At 50.5% G+C, this 13,186-nt stretch overlaps 6 protein-coding genes and 1 non-coding gene across 7 annotated transcripts; 2 read left to right on the plus strand and 5 right to left on the minus strand.

The window, feature by feature from the left end:
* Positions 1–43: 43 nt before the first annotated feature.
* BO85DRAFT_359917 (kinase-like protein) lies at positions 44–1,527 on the minus strand (the record flags this gene model as incomplete). Its single annotated transcript, XM_025655529.1, has 5 exons — positions 44–231; positions 287–455; positions 488–816; positions 884–1,218; positions 1,283–1,527. 5 exons carry the CDS (start codon positions 1,525–1,527, stop codon positions 44–46), a joined length of 1,266 nt encoding a protein of 421 aa, XP_025521563.1.
* Positions 1,528–1,722: 195 nt separating this feature from the next.
* BO85DRAFT_t7 lies at positions 1,723–1,794 on the minus strand. The gene has a single exon. It is a non-coding gene; the product is annotated as a tRNA-Arg (tRNA).
* A 282-nt stretch (positions 1,795–2,076) lies between these two features.
* On the minus strand, positions 2,077–2,946 carry BO85DRAFT_360128 (uncharacterized protein; the record flags this gene model as incomplete). The annotated part of the gene is made up of 2 exons (XM_025655540.1): positions 2,077–2,700; positions 2,773–2,946. The coding sequence occupies 2 exons, from the start codon at positions 2,944–2,946 to the stop codon at positions 2,077–2,079; spliced, it is 798 nt and encodes a 265-aa protein (XP_025521564.1).
* A 1,072-nt stretch (positions 2,947–4,018) lies between these two features.
* On the plus strand, positions 4,019–4,812 carry BO85DRAFT_516071 (uncharacterized protein). The gene is made up of 2 exons (XM_025664825.1): positions 4,019–4,296; positions 4,389–4,812. Exons 1-2 carry the CDS (start codon positions 4,175–4,177, stop codon positions 4,762–4,764), a joined length of 498 nt encoding a protein of 165 aa, XP_025521565.1. The 5' UTR covers positions 4,019–4,174; the 3' UTR covers positions 4,765–4,812.
* Positions 4,813–4,927: 115 nt separating this feature from the next.
* Positions 4,928–7,109, minus strand: BO85DRAFT_388095 (putative endosomal sorting complex protein TSG101). The gene is made up of 4 exons (XM_025656696.1): positions 7,010–7,109; positions 6,849–6,957; positions 6,547–6,785; positions 4,928–6,491 (listed from the first exon to the last, which is right to left on the minus strand). Exons 1-4 carry the CDS (start codon positions 7,061–7,063, stop codon positions 5,145–5,147), a joined length of 1,749 nt encoding a protein of 582 aa, XP_025521566.1. The 5' UTR covers positions 7,064–7,109; the 3' UTR covers positions 4,928–5,144.
* Positions 7,110–8,465: 1,356 nt separating this feature from the next.
* Positions 8,466–9,983, plus strand: preB (alpha-factor pheromone receptor STE2; the record flags this gene model as incomplete). The annotated part of the gene is made up of 2 exons (XM_025656697.1): positions 8,466–9,207; positions 9,270–9,983. 2 exons carry the CDS (start codon positions 8,466–8,468, stop codon positions 9,665–9,667), a joined length of 1,140 nt encoding a protein of 379 aa, XP_025521567.1. The 3' UTR covers positions 9,668–9,983.
* A 134-nt stretch (positions 9,984–10,117) lies between these two features.
* Positions 10,118–12,916, minus strand: sly1 (syntaxin-binding protein). Its single transcript, XM_025659131.1, has 4 exons — positions 12,490–12,916; positions 12,210–12,426; positions 11,757–12,139; positions 10,118–11,703 (listed from the first exon to the last, which is right to left on the minus strand). The coding sequence occupies exons 1-4, from the start codon at positions 12,527–12,529 to the stop codon at positions 10,226–10,228; spliced, it is 2,118 nt and encodes a 705-aa protein (XP_025521568.1). The 5' UTR covers positions 12,530–12,916; the 3' UTR covers positions 10,118–10,225.
* Between the last annotated feature and the right edge of the window lie 270 nt (positions 12,917–13,186).

Below are 13,186 nucleotides of genomic sequence, written 5' to 3' on the forward strand. Positions count from 1 at the left end.
ATGGTACATGATGCTATAGTACAGAGAGGCTGGCTTTAGTACCTCATATATAACTTTGCAACCACTCATCCTCCGCCAATTCTCGAGCAGAACTACGCTTACTCGGCTCCCACTGTAGCATCTTCCGCATGAAATGTAGGAACGCCTCTCTCTCCGCCCGCCCCTCCAGAGTAGTTTCCCTTTCATCAAGGGGAACCTGATCAGTCAATAATTCTGGGTGGAGAAAAGCACCTATACTCATCGAATTAGTAAAATAGGAGATAAATCGCATGAGGTGCGGTGTAACCACCTTCACTCGAGAAGAATTTATCTCTCAGCTCCCCCTGTGCAAGCAAACTCTCAGGCGGCGAGCCAAGAAGATTGATCATCTCGGCAAGATGCGCTCGACTCCTATACCTCTCATCTACAGGGTCTTGCCCGGTGAGCAAGGAACCGCCTTCGTATAGATCCCAAATCTGTCAGCTAAAGTATTAGTAAATCTGTGGACAGATTTATATCGTTTTTGGCCTATCATGCATCCAACATTCCAAATATCAGCACTATACGTCCATGGAACTCCTAATATCACCTCCGGTGCTCGATAGATCTGGGGCTGAATGAATACCCTCTGATATTCATCGTTGACGATCATGGCTGAGCCAAAGTCGCACAGAACCGGGGCACCAACTTCTCTGGGTACTTTGAGTTCTCGTGACATGTATATTGTTCTCTCATCGCCCTCCTTCCTCGGGACGGGTCGTCGGGATTCGTTCTCCTCTATATCCGTGAAGACTGAGTCATCTTTAATACCGAACATGATATTATCGGCTTTGATATCTTGAAGGGTTAAAAGGAAAAAGTGAGAATCTTAGAAACGGGTATGTATATATATCGGGCTACAAACCTGTGTGCGCGATCTTGCATTCCGTATGCAGAAAGTCCAGTGCTAGAAATAAGCGATGAAGAACAACAGCAATGACTGCGGATGGTAGCCTCTCAACCGGATTACAGTGCAAGAAAGCTAGCACGCTTTCCCATAATGGGGGGTGCACAAGGCAATGATGTTTGTCTTGAGGGCCGTCGATGTAAAAAGTATCCAGTAAGGTTCTGATGACCTCGCGGCCGGGATGTGTGGTTGGGGACTGTTCCATGAATTTGTACATATTAAGCTCGTTATCGACATGCTGACCCATAGACGAAGCTTCAATGCATATCTTGAGCATAACATAACGGCGGTTTCTTATGAAGTATGAGTATCTCACATAGACTCATTCATGGGAAGAAAGGAAAGAGGGTTCCCCACTCCATGTCCCGCGCAAGCCACGCCGTCGAAGTCGATTCATATCCCAATTTGCCAATGACTTGGTACTGTTCTTTGATGACTTCTCCTATTCGTGTGGGATAGTACTGTGAGGCTGTATATTCGGGGAGAGTCTCTTCTTCTATTTTGTGCCAATTGGGGATGCGAGTGGAGTTGGGGTTGTTGAAATCTAAGGGTTTCCAGCGTCGCCCTAGCTGGGGTAGAGATCTTAGGAGCGATGAGAGCATGGTTCGAGGTAGGTTTAGTCTTAAGCAGTCGTGCAATCATCAGCCGTTAATGTTGACCATGAGAGCGGAGCAATCACAGGGCGGGTCTACAGGAGGAGCGCGCTAGGCTGAATGCGGAAAGGCTAATCAGATCCACCACAATATTTGGGACCGAAAAAAAAGACCCTCCAGATGGAGTCTGGAGAGGCAAAAAGTTGACCTACGCAGGACTCGAACCTGCAATCTCTTGATCCGTAGTCAAGCGCCTTACCATTGGGCCAGCAGGCCAGCTGATATATTTTACTATATTTTTATGGCTTTATTAACCAAAACACCTGGTAGCGCTAAGGACAAGCTAGTCGAGACTAAGCCATTGTATGGCTACTACATTTGGGGCTCAGATAATAGAGCTCTCTAAATATCTCTATGTTATAGATACTTGAAGTTTTGTGAATGAAGTGGGCATCACAGAGAAGACCCAGCAGTAAAAAAGCAATCCATTTAGGCACTGGCTCTCTAACTATCTCTATAGTGTCTACCAGAAGGTCATCCCTTGATATTCTACCATCTTTACAACCCCTTCCCCCCTCTCTCAAGTCTCACCTGAGCGATGAATTCCCGGCTGGGCTTAAGGTCTTCCATATTGAGGAGCTCAATGTACTGACGCGCCGGCAATTCAAGACCCTCGACCATGTGGCTGTTCGGCTGTCCACCATCACCCATCTGTTTCAGCCGGAACACATTCCATTCCCAGGGGGTGAGGTGATCATCAGGCAATCCATCTGAGTGACATTTGACTGCCTGGTTGAACATTGTCTCAAGAAACCGTGACTTTGAGAGAATCTGAACGGGATTCGTACTGCTCTTCCAATGCCCCAGTTGCGGCACTCGAGGGTCCGTAACAACCATATAATTCCGGTCCTCAGGCCGTGGAACACTCAGTCCAGGATCAGGCAGCTTTGGATCAATATCAGACTTCTTGTACAATTTGAGCGACTCACACCAAAACGGAGGGCTACCTTGCGGGCCATGGTCAAGGTGAAAATGATAGGGCGCCGGTGATGACGCTTCTTCAGTCAGAGCATCGTTCTCCCAGTCGCAATTCTCGCCTCCATTGCAGGGCTCGAGGCCGTTGGTACGGAGAGCTTCAGCTGCTTCGTGTACTTTTGCGTCGGCGACAATGAGGGTGGTTCCCTGCAGTAGTTGGGTTAGTATCTTTCCTTCTACTTGAATGTTAGCATAGCAGGGTATGGGTGAAGAACTTACCAACCTGACGGGAATCTCGACGCCGTAGCTTTGCAAAGCGACCTCTCCAATGAAAGCACAGGGTATTCTGGCCTTTTGCAGCCATATTGTAACCGCTTCGGCTGATTTGATCCCATTCTTAGCTGGCTCCATCTCGAACCAGGGCACTTGCGATGAGGGATTTGTGGAAGCCATTTCTAGATTGCAGTCGCAGTCATTTGTCTGCAAAGCATCTGCATATTCTCTTTGGTGGATATTGAGGGTCTTTTATGGTTACACAAGGTAAATGGTCTTCGAAGCGGTTCATTTCTGTCTTTCTTGTTTCTATTTGCTAGCGGAAATTCGCTGGAAAGTTCTCATTGTCATCGGGCATGATCCGATTTTGTGAGTGGATGTCTGGCATGATAAAGACAAGAGGTTATTCCCTTAAATGTTCATCCTGTCGGTACTTCACGTGGTGGATCATTGCTGCTTAGCTGTGATTGTGGTGTAGAGCCTTCAATGCACCAGCAGAGTATCTTCAGGAATAGAGTTGAGGTTCACACGATGTAAGCTGCCGATTAATGCACATGCTGGGCAGCTTCCTAAATATCTATTATCGAATGGGGTCTGTACCTTTGATCATTCTTTTGTTTGGCGACCCATGTACTGAGTAGATGGTATCATGTCTCACATGGTGGATGATGAGGGGCCCTGAGGACAAAGTGATGGGAGTATAGCCCTATCTACTCAATCATTGAACATGGGCAACCGCCGAATACAAAGAATAGCCAAGAAGTCACATATTGTCAACATTTATTGCTTGCCACTCCAAAGCTCTTATCCACCTACCCAGACATACAAGATTCGAGATCTACCGCGAAGCTTCACTACCTGAAGATTGCGAGCCACGCCTCAATCCAATGACCATTTCCAGACCTGAAATAAAGTAACATCCCAGCTTGAAATTAAAATTCTACACCCACTCAAATCTAGCCCGTTTCACCCTATTTCTACCTCCCATCCACAATAGGTTACACCCGTCCCCTCTATCCCCAAAAAGCATAGGGCAAAATCCAACTCTAAAATTGAGTCTCGAACTAAAAGCCCAGACTACGCTTCAGAAGTTCCCCTAAGTATGCAGATCCCTCAACCTTAGCCCGGGCCCTTCTCCACGACGATCCTATCCGTTTATTCCCCTCACACATCGGATCTCGGTCCAAGTTGAACCAGTTCCCATGCATATGATGGTGTGCCCCTGCACCCTAACTGTCCCAGTCCCAGTCAGTCCCAACCCATCCCGTCCATATACTATTATCTTCTACTACACTCCACCCTCCAGTAGTACCTCTCTTTCTACTACTTCCTCCAACCTCACTCACCATCAAAACCATATATACCACCGAGAAACAAAAAAATACTAATAAAAAAAAACACCACCAAAATGCGCCTCTCCTCCCTCTTCCTCCTCCCCACCCTCCTAGCCACCACAGCCATATGCGCCCCCGAACCCATCCCCAATGTGAACCTCAACGACAACAACCTCGTCGCTCTCGCGCAAGCCTTGTTCGTGCCTCCCATTCTCCCAATAACCTAACCAAATTGAACAATCCCACATAATCAGCGATTAGTATATGTTTACTGATAATCTCATACAGAAAACCCTCCCTCCCCACACAAACTCAACCACCTCCCAACCTAGAGAGCGTATCCCCGCCACCACACGCCGTCGTGCATCAAGTCATCACAGCCGTTCCTCCTACAGCGCTCGCGCAGCTCTTCGTTCCCGCGAAGCGTGTCGCCATGGCGAGTGAGTTCAGCGCGGGCAATACGCCCGAGTGGTATAAGGCGCTGCCGACGGACGTGCAGAGTTACTTTGCTGAGGTGAAGAGGCAGATTGCGGCGACCGGGGTGGGTGAGGCGAAGGCTGCGGAGGAGACGAAGTCAAGTGGTAGTAGTGTTTCTGCTGAGGTGAGTGGGTGGTTGGTTGGGTTGGTTGGTGCTGTTGCTGTTGTTGGGGGGGTTGTGGTTTAGGGTTTGGGGTTTGGATTAGTATGGGGTTACTGGGTAGGATGGTCGGAGATTATATAGGGATAGTGGCTTTTTGGTGGAATGGGGGTTGGGAATAATGGTTGTGGGAATGGCTTACTGTCGGGTAGTTGTGTCGAAGGTTATGGGTTGAAAACGTTTGGTTATTGGGTTTTCCTTTAACTTCTAGTTAATTATCTTGCTTCTGTTCCTGATTGTTGAGAATCGTACGGAATAGTGCTTTTGCACCTTGCTATTCCAAACCAACTACGGACGCCAAGCTATGTACATTGTCTGGCCGACATGTATCGACCTTATGGGTATCTATCTACAGATCCGTCTACATAGGTCTCGCACATGAGAAGAGTGATTCCATCATCAAAACATCAATGCACTTCCAATCCCATGCCTTTACCTATCTTCCGTATCAATGCCCGTTTCAAGAACGCTTCTCGCGCAAGCCCACGCGTGTGACGTGACCAGGTCTCAACACCAATGACACCCTTAACAAGCGCAGCTTGAAGGGCGTAGATGGCTTGCTGGATACCGCGTTCCTCCGCAACCAAGTCGTACAATTGCTTGCCCACAACGGTCGGGGCGACGAGAACTTCGTCGATGGGTGGAAGTCCCGATGCAACGGGGTCTGTGCTCGATGAAGGGGCTGATGATGATATACGGCTTTGCGCATCGGCGATGACGCCATCTGCGCGCATGAGAGATTGCTGCAGGGTTGTGGTGTTTGATTGAAGGGTCGCATTGAGTGTGTTGAGCGACGAGACTTCGCCTTGAAGAGTGGCAATTGCCGCATGCAGCGAGTGGGATTGAGAAATCAAGGATTGAGCGGCAGTCTCGGACTGTGCGACATTTGCTTGCAGTGTTTGTGCTAAAGTCTTGGAAACAGCGCGTAGTAGGGCGTCCTTCTCAGGATTCGGTGGAATTGGGGGCGCCGGGCCGGTGGGTGCGAACGAGGGGAGCTCGAGCTCAAACGGAGAGGTGAGAAGATCTTGCGTCTCTGCCTTGGGACGTGGAGCTTGTTGCTGCGCTTGCTGAAGTCCAGCATGTGGTGACGGTTGGGGTGGGACTTGCTGTGGCGGAGGTCTCTGATAGGCTGTAGGAGGGGCTTGCTGTACGGGGTAGTATGTATTATGTTGCGGAATCCCACGACCCGAATCATCTGGACGAGTAACGGGGGTACCGTTCAATGGCCGGAACTGCGCTGGCCCAGCCTGGTATGCCGGTGTCGACTGGGATCCGTGTTGCGGCTGTTGGGGTAAATGATACTGCCCGGATGCCATTGCAGGTGCTTGGCTGCGCTCCGGTGGGTACTGTGGCCCGTTCATAGGACTGCCCATGCTTGCCTGTGGTTGCATCTGTAGCCGCCTAGAATCATGCTCCTTCGGTGGCAGTGGAGGTAGCGGAGGGGGAGACGAGTATCGCGCTGATGACGGAGTGCTCTGTGGTTGTGGCTCAGGTGTCTGCCCAGGTTTCGGCGGCGGCGGCGGTGGCACCTGAGCAGTTACCTGCGGGGAGGCATTCGGAGCGCTATGGGTAGGCGAGGGCCGATTGATCGTGGTATCGAGCTCCGGAGGCAGAGGAGGTAAAGGAGGTGCTTGTGCCTGTACCTGCGCTGGCGGCGGTCGCGGCTGCACAGGCTGTTGTTGTTTGTATTTCACCGGCGGCTCCTTGGCGAAAACCTCACGAAGTATCATTAAGAAGTCAATTAAAGATGATCGCTAAGCTTGGGTGTCAGCGATATGACATGCGCATTGCGACTGCACGATGACTAACCTCCCATGCCTCAGCCCAGTGTGCCAGGTAGTGATGGTACACCCTCCCTTCCAGGGTGACATGCTGACCCACACGAACAGCCATGTCTTGTGTTGGTGTGACATAAACCAATGGCGGTTCCCTGGGGTATGTGTTGGGGATCCAGAGCGTGATGGGAAACTTGTAAACAGTGCCGCGGAACGTCACAGGCAACGTGCCGGTCAGTTGGAGGAGGAGGGCAGAGAAACCGTTTTCGTATGCTAGGAGTCGAGGGAAAGACGTGGTCAGTAAGAGCGCAGTAAGATCGCAGAACGGTGGCATACTGTAAACTTCAGTCCTGGGGCCCAGCGAAGGGTATTGACCGAGCACATTGGCTACATCATAGTAGGTGCGATTGGGGTCCTGGTAGGTTTGTCGGGGATCATAGTGGTCCTATCCCTTGTCAGTGGAAGATTTTATGGGCGTGTGTTCGGTGATTATCTACCCTAATAAGGACACTGTACAGCCAGTTAAGCGTCCTTTGCGGCACAGCAGCCATGTTGGAGGGGGCGAAGGCGCATGATGGGGAAAGTGGGATGGCGGAGTTGGAGTTGGAGTGGGAGTGGGAGTGGGAGCTAGACTAACTGGGCATTGTTGGTGCCTCGCAGCCTCGCTCCACCGCCGCGGCAGTTCCCCGCAACCTCTCCCGCTGACATCTTGATCTATAACATCACCTTGTCAATACTCAATCATCCTTAAAGCCTCTATGCTAGCGGATACAAACTCGCTAGAAACTGCTTGTGACTTAGTAATTGTGCAGGGTCAACGGATGGAGAGTAAAGTGTAGTAAGGAGTTTAGTGCTGTGGCTGGAAGTGAAAGATATAAAAAGGATAGGGTACTAAGCTACGTAGTCCTAGCTAGCGTGTGGCATTCCATTCCCCCAAACCCCAAGTCCCAAACCCTTAGTATAATGGTGCTAGTTGGAGGCTGGAACCAAGCGGAGTCTGATACTAGCTCTCCAGACACTTTATCCTAGGTGACCTCAATGCTAAGCACACATAGGCGATGGCGCAAAACCAACTAGATTCTTGATGGTATTACTACTACCAATAGCTTGATGGGAATCCCCAAAACACCCGACAACTTCGCAAGAAATACGTATAGCCAACCATCTAGCTTTGGGCCAAGGCGTTTCAGCCCGAAGCATTCTATGTGGAATAACACATTAGCAGACCAACAAGAGGACTAAGACCTACTTGCTCCAGGACACCATTGCACTGTTCAGCACACAATGTGGGAGCGGCGGCTTCTCATTCCTAAATTCTGGCTGTAATGGAATACACTGCCCATGATACATAGTAGCTAGACGAATGCACAGATACAAGAATATTGGTCCAGTCCAACAGACTCAAATATCCGCATGCACAAATATATTTACCAGAGGTAAGAGGTGAATACAAATCTGTACCGTGATTAGTGTTGACCAACAATCTAGTCTTCCATTAGGGGCCCCCCTTTTCACTTGCCATTGTTCTTTGAAATGAACTTGATATTGTTTGTCTTACATTAAACATTTTCACAAACACCTTCTGGAGCTTATTGCTCAATGCGGTGAAGATTGGCATTGTTTGGGGTTGGTATCCGCTTTGTTCCATCATAGTATTGTTGCCCTCATATCAGCTCCATCCTACATATTGTCTGTTTCGGTGTTGCAAGACAATATGCAGCATCGCAAGATGCCTTGGCACGATGAATTTACAGCCATGGCTTCTAAGCTGGAAGACAGGCTTGGCCGTATTGCCCGAACACCTATTATACCCTTTCGATGGTCTATACAAGTCGTCTTCTCAACCTCCCATTTTCTTCCGTCGAAGGAACCTGTCCACCTTAGCAACTCGTCATACTTGATCATCACGTTGCAGAGCATATCAACAATACTTGCTACAATCTAACAGCCACAATGGCCTCATTGGATCCTTTTACCCAGAACGTCACCTTCCATACTGGCGATGGGACTGCGTTCGAGGTGAACGTGCAGGACATTGACACCTTCTTGCAGTACTGCATCCAGATCTGCACCAACTATGGCGCCCAGCTTGGAGCTTCCATCGTGCTCTTCGTCATCCTCCTGCTCCTGACTAGACCCGAGAAGCGCAGCTCCAGTGTCTTCATCCTCAATTGCGCCGCCCTTCTCTCCAACGTCGGCCGTCTCTTCTGTCAAATCGTGTATTTCACTACCGACTTCGTGCGAGTGTATGCCTACTTCTCCGGAGACTTCTTCCAAGTGCCAACCTCCGCATACGCCAACTCCGTCATCGCAGTGATATTCTACACCATCCTCGTGATATGCATTGAGGCTTCGCTCGTCCTGCAGGTCCAGGTCATCTGCGCGAACCTCGGTCGTGTATACCGACAGGTCCTCCTCTCACTATCCATCGCGATTGCACTGATCCCAGTCGGATTCCGTATGGGCATGATGGTTGAGAACGCCATAACAATCATGGCAGCCGAAAGTAGCATCCATCTCGTCTGGCTTCAAAGTGCAGAGAACATCACCGCCACAATCAGCATCTGCTTTTTCTGCGCCATCTTCGTTGGCAAGCTCGGATTCGCTATTCGTCAGCGACGCAGACTCGGTGTGCGGGACTTTGGCCCGATGAAGGTCATCTTCGTTATGGGCTGCCAGACTCTGGTTATTCCAGGTATGTGAAACCTCCCCCCACCCTCTCTTACCATCATATTTCTAACTGAACCCCCTCCACAGCCATCTTCTCAATCATCCACTACGTCGCCGCCGTCCCAGCCCTATCCTCCAACGTCGTCACTCTAGTGACCATCTCCCTCCCTCTCTCCTCCATCTGGGCCGGCGTCACCTTGACCAAAGCCTCTACTAGCGCTAGCTCTAGCCCTGCCACCGGCTCCGGATCTGGTTCGTCGGGCCGCAATCTCTGGAACGTGCTCTCCTTTCCGGTCTTGGACAGTAGAAACACTACCAGTACAACCACTTCCTCAATGCCAACTATGAATCCAGTTTCAACCTGCTACGCCGATAATGGTTCCTCCAAGCAGCTCAAGCAGCAGACTAATACCGAGGAAATCGGCATCACAGTTGAACATGAGATCTCGGTGCAGAGCTTCAAGAGGGAAAAGGATATGGTTTGAACTGATTCATGACTACCCCTGCTCCTTTGGTGTGATTCGAAGGGAATCGTTCGTATTACTTTGGGGCTGTGAAATCTGGACATGGTGGTTATGGTCAAGTTGTTATCTCAGGACAGCTCATTTCAATTATGATTTTCTTTTGTGACTGACTTCTGGATTGCTGCGATGTACCGCGTATCAGTGACTTTTATTTCGTTTGTTTAATGCTTATTATCGTGTTCACTGGCATGATATTTAATTTTCTTGCGGCGGCCGATTGACTGGCATTTAATGGAATTAATATTTGCTCGTTACATGGAACAAGTTCACTTTCGATACTAGGGTAGCTGGTACTAGTAGGCGTATTCTTCTCGGTGCCTGTCTTTCAGTGGCATTCAGCAGCGACTTTACCCTTTTATCTAGCGTATCTCCCGCGGAAACGCCACGCTACGATAGGATTTGACATAAGGATCATCACCATAAGCGTTTTAATTAGCTATACTAAGTACTATACGTTGAAGGCAAATTCTATTTGCGACCGCTCCTCTCACAATACCGCCCAGCTGCGTCAAAACACGCTCAGCCCTCCCTGCCCAGCTTCGCCAACGATTCCGTAAGGAAGTCTCTGGCGTTCATCAGATCCGTGCTGCCGTAAACAACCCTCCGTTTCGGTGCCCCATGCACCCCACGATTGGCGGCCCCGGCACCGTCAGCTCCTGGTTGTCCGCTTGTCCGGCTTACCCAGTCCTGCAAGTTGCCATATTCATCCATGCTGCCGCCACCGACGGTGAAGACAATCGCTTCGTTGAAAGCCTGTCGGCGCTGGCCGAAGGTGGCGCTCATGCCGGGCCCGGAGCTGTTCAGGCTCTGTCCTTGGGCGTTGCGCGAAGCCGAGGCCGGAGGCATGGCGCCTCGGGCGTTGGCGCTGCGGGGGTCGAAGTAGAGGTAGCTTTCTGTCTTGGCGATAGCGGAGCTGGATGCGGAGGTGGGGTCCATGATAGATTCGGTGATCTTGGTCAGGGTCAGGTCCTTGTTGGCGGGCAGGAAATTCTTGACGCCGGAAATGAGGGAGTCGAAGTTGGCGCCGAGGGCTCCGGAGGTGATGCGGTCAGTCAGTTGGTTGGAGAGAGAGGAGAAGCCGCGGAAGAGGTTAGAGGACTGCTGTTGGGGAGCGGCTGTTGCGGTAGTCATCATGGTCATGCGCGTTATTTCACGGACCTGTCTGACATAGGCGATGGGGGTCACATCTGTGACGCCGATGCGAGTGAGGGCCTCTTCGAATTGGGTCATCTCAGAGCGGGAAACCTCTGTTTCAGTGCTCAGGAACCAGATGATGAAAAGACGGAGCTTGTCCAGGGGTTCGTTGCCTTTGCTGGAGTCGTTGATGAGTTCCATGATCTGGGCCTTGGTTTGCTTGGTGATGTTTTCTTCCAGTTCGAAGAAGTTATCCAGCTGGCGGTCTTTGATACCCTTGAGCAGGGCGGTCGCAATGTTCATGTGCATGTCAAGAATCGCCTTGCGCTCCCGAAGTTCCGGAAGAAGTGTGATGGCAGCCTTGAGGTGCTGTGCAGAGGCGCTGGTGTCGTTCTGGAGATCTTCAATCGAGGAAGCGCCGGTCTTCTTTGTGATCTCAGTAGCGTCCTCCTTGTAACGTGTAAGCTCCGCATCAATGTCTTCCGCAACCTGAGGAAATGGCGCGCCGGCATTACGCTTCCAGAAGAAGTCGTTGCTATTTAAGTCATATGCTCTCTTTGTCACGCCCTTCGCAGGGTTTGCTTCGTCGGTGGACTCTACGGTGATTCGATTGAGGCGCATCTGTAAAACGTCCTGTACCAGAGACTGGTACGTCCACGAGTGGGAAAGCATAGGCACTAAATCCACGTTGCGATCGACAATAATCAAAACGGGTCGCGATGAGGGAACTCCAGGCGTGTTCTTCTTGGTTGAAAACAAATTGTCTTTCGAGTTAAGGATGTGATCGCGTAGCTTGCGGTCCAGCTTTGTTGCTATCAATTCTGCTGCGCCGCCCTTAGGACACCGGATAATGGGGATGGCACCTGTTCGTATTCACCCGTCAGTTAAGAAACAAGGACCATGTCAAATGACCTACCCATTGTGACGCTGACGCTGAACAACCCGCTTACAATCCTATCTACAATCGCGTCCAGATCATCGTCGCTGGTTTGCGCACTGTTGATCTTCCAGTATGCGTCGTTTCCTAGCCCCAGGCTGAAAAGGTCCGGCTCAGCCACAATGAAGTTCAGATACTGATCATAAACTTGTGCGACATGCTCTGCGGTTCCGGTTGTCGCTATCTGAGACGCAAAGTCTTCGAGGAGGGGTCTGGGTACGGAGGAGAGGAAGTTGACGTAGGCGGGAGAGTAAAGACCGCGAGAAAGGTCGTTCGTGATCGCTTCGACGTTAGAAGGTGTAGGTTCGACGAGGTAAACAACAGGAACGTCGGGAATTGGGTATCGTGTGGAATTGATATTTCTGGCGCAGGTCGTTAGCTACGTCACGTACGCAGAGCGATCGATTTAGGGGCCTGGACCAGGGTCCGTACAGATGAATTGTGACTCCCCAAGCTCTGAGGTCATTGACCCGCAGCACGCTGCTGATGACATCTCTTCCCATATTATCAAACACCAGGACCTTCCAGATAGGATCGCCATCCTCGTTCAGTACCGGGGTGGAAATGAGGCCCTGCGCGGACGCATCGTGGTGGGCGTCTTCCGCGGGTTGCGGTTCATGGTTCAAGTTGAGTATCTTGTGAATGGAGGCTGAGATTGAGTTAGGAAATTATGAGGGTCTGCACAAATCCAATACGGACAGCAGAAACCTACCGACCTGACGGTCCCTCAAAGACGTTTGTTGCGAGGCCATAGTAGTTCGAATTAAGCTGGACTTGCTTTCACCCCGGATGGTTATCACGATTACCAGGAATGGCCAAGATTCATGACATGTGGTGAGGGAACAGTGGCAAAGAGATCAACTGATGCGATAGTCAATTCCGGAGAGAAAAGCAGTAAGACTCTCAAACTCCGCTGGAGATAGATAATATGATAGAGAGGAATTACCCACTCATCAGTCTGTAACTACACACTCTCCACCTGGCATCCTGAGAAGCTCCCGCAATTGATGAGGAGATGACATAAGCTCCCGCCCAGCCAATCTGGGCACTGCGATCATGTGCCTCACGCTAGGTCGGAAGAGGCGTAGCTCATTTCAGGCGTGGCCCAACCGAGCGCCGCCCGGCTTTTTCAGTCTCACGACAACCAGCACTACCAACCACCCTCCCTCTCCCCCCATCCCTATCCCTTCCACCCTTCCTCGTAAAGCAAATGACTATGCTGCTAAGCTGCAGTCCCGAGTGGTTCTTTGTATAACACCTTTTCTTATCATCTTTTAAGACAGAATAAGAAGAAAAGGTCCACCCAGGACAGGCAGTACGAGTGACTTTTTGCCTCAGCTGCTTTTGCAACCAAAAGAATCAGACAGAGAAAGTGAGGCTGGCAGGAGAGAAAGAGTGACAAGGACAAG

Source organism: Aspergillus piperis, assembly GCF_003184755.1.
Source record: "Aspergillus piperis CBS 112811 unplaced genomic scaffold BO85scaffold_1, whole genome shotgun sequence".
Classification (NCBI taxonomy): Eukaryota; Fungi; Ascomycota; class Eurotiomycetes; order Eurotiales; family Aspergillaceae; genus Aspergillus; species Aspergillus piperis.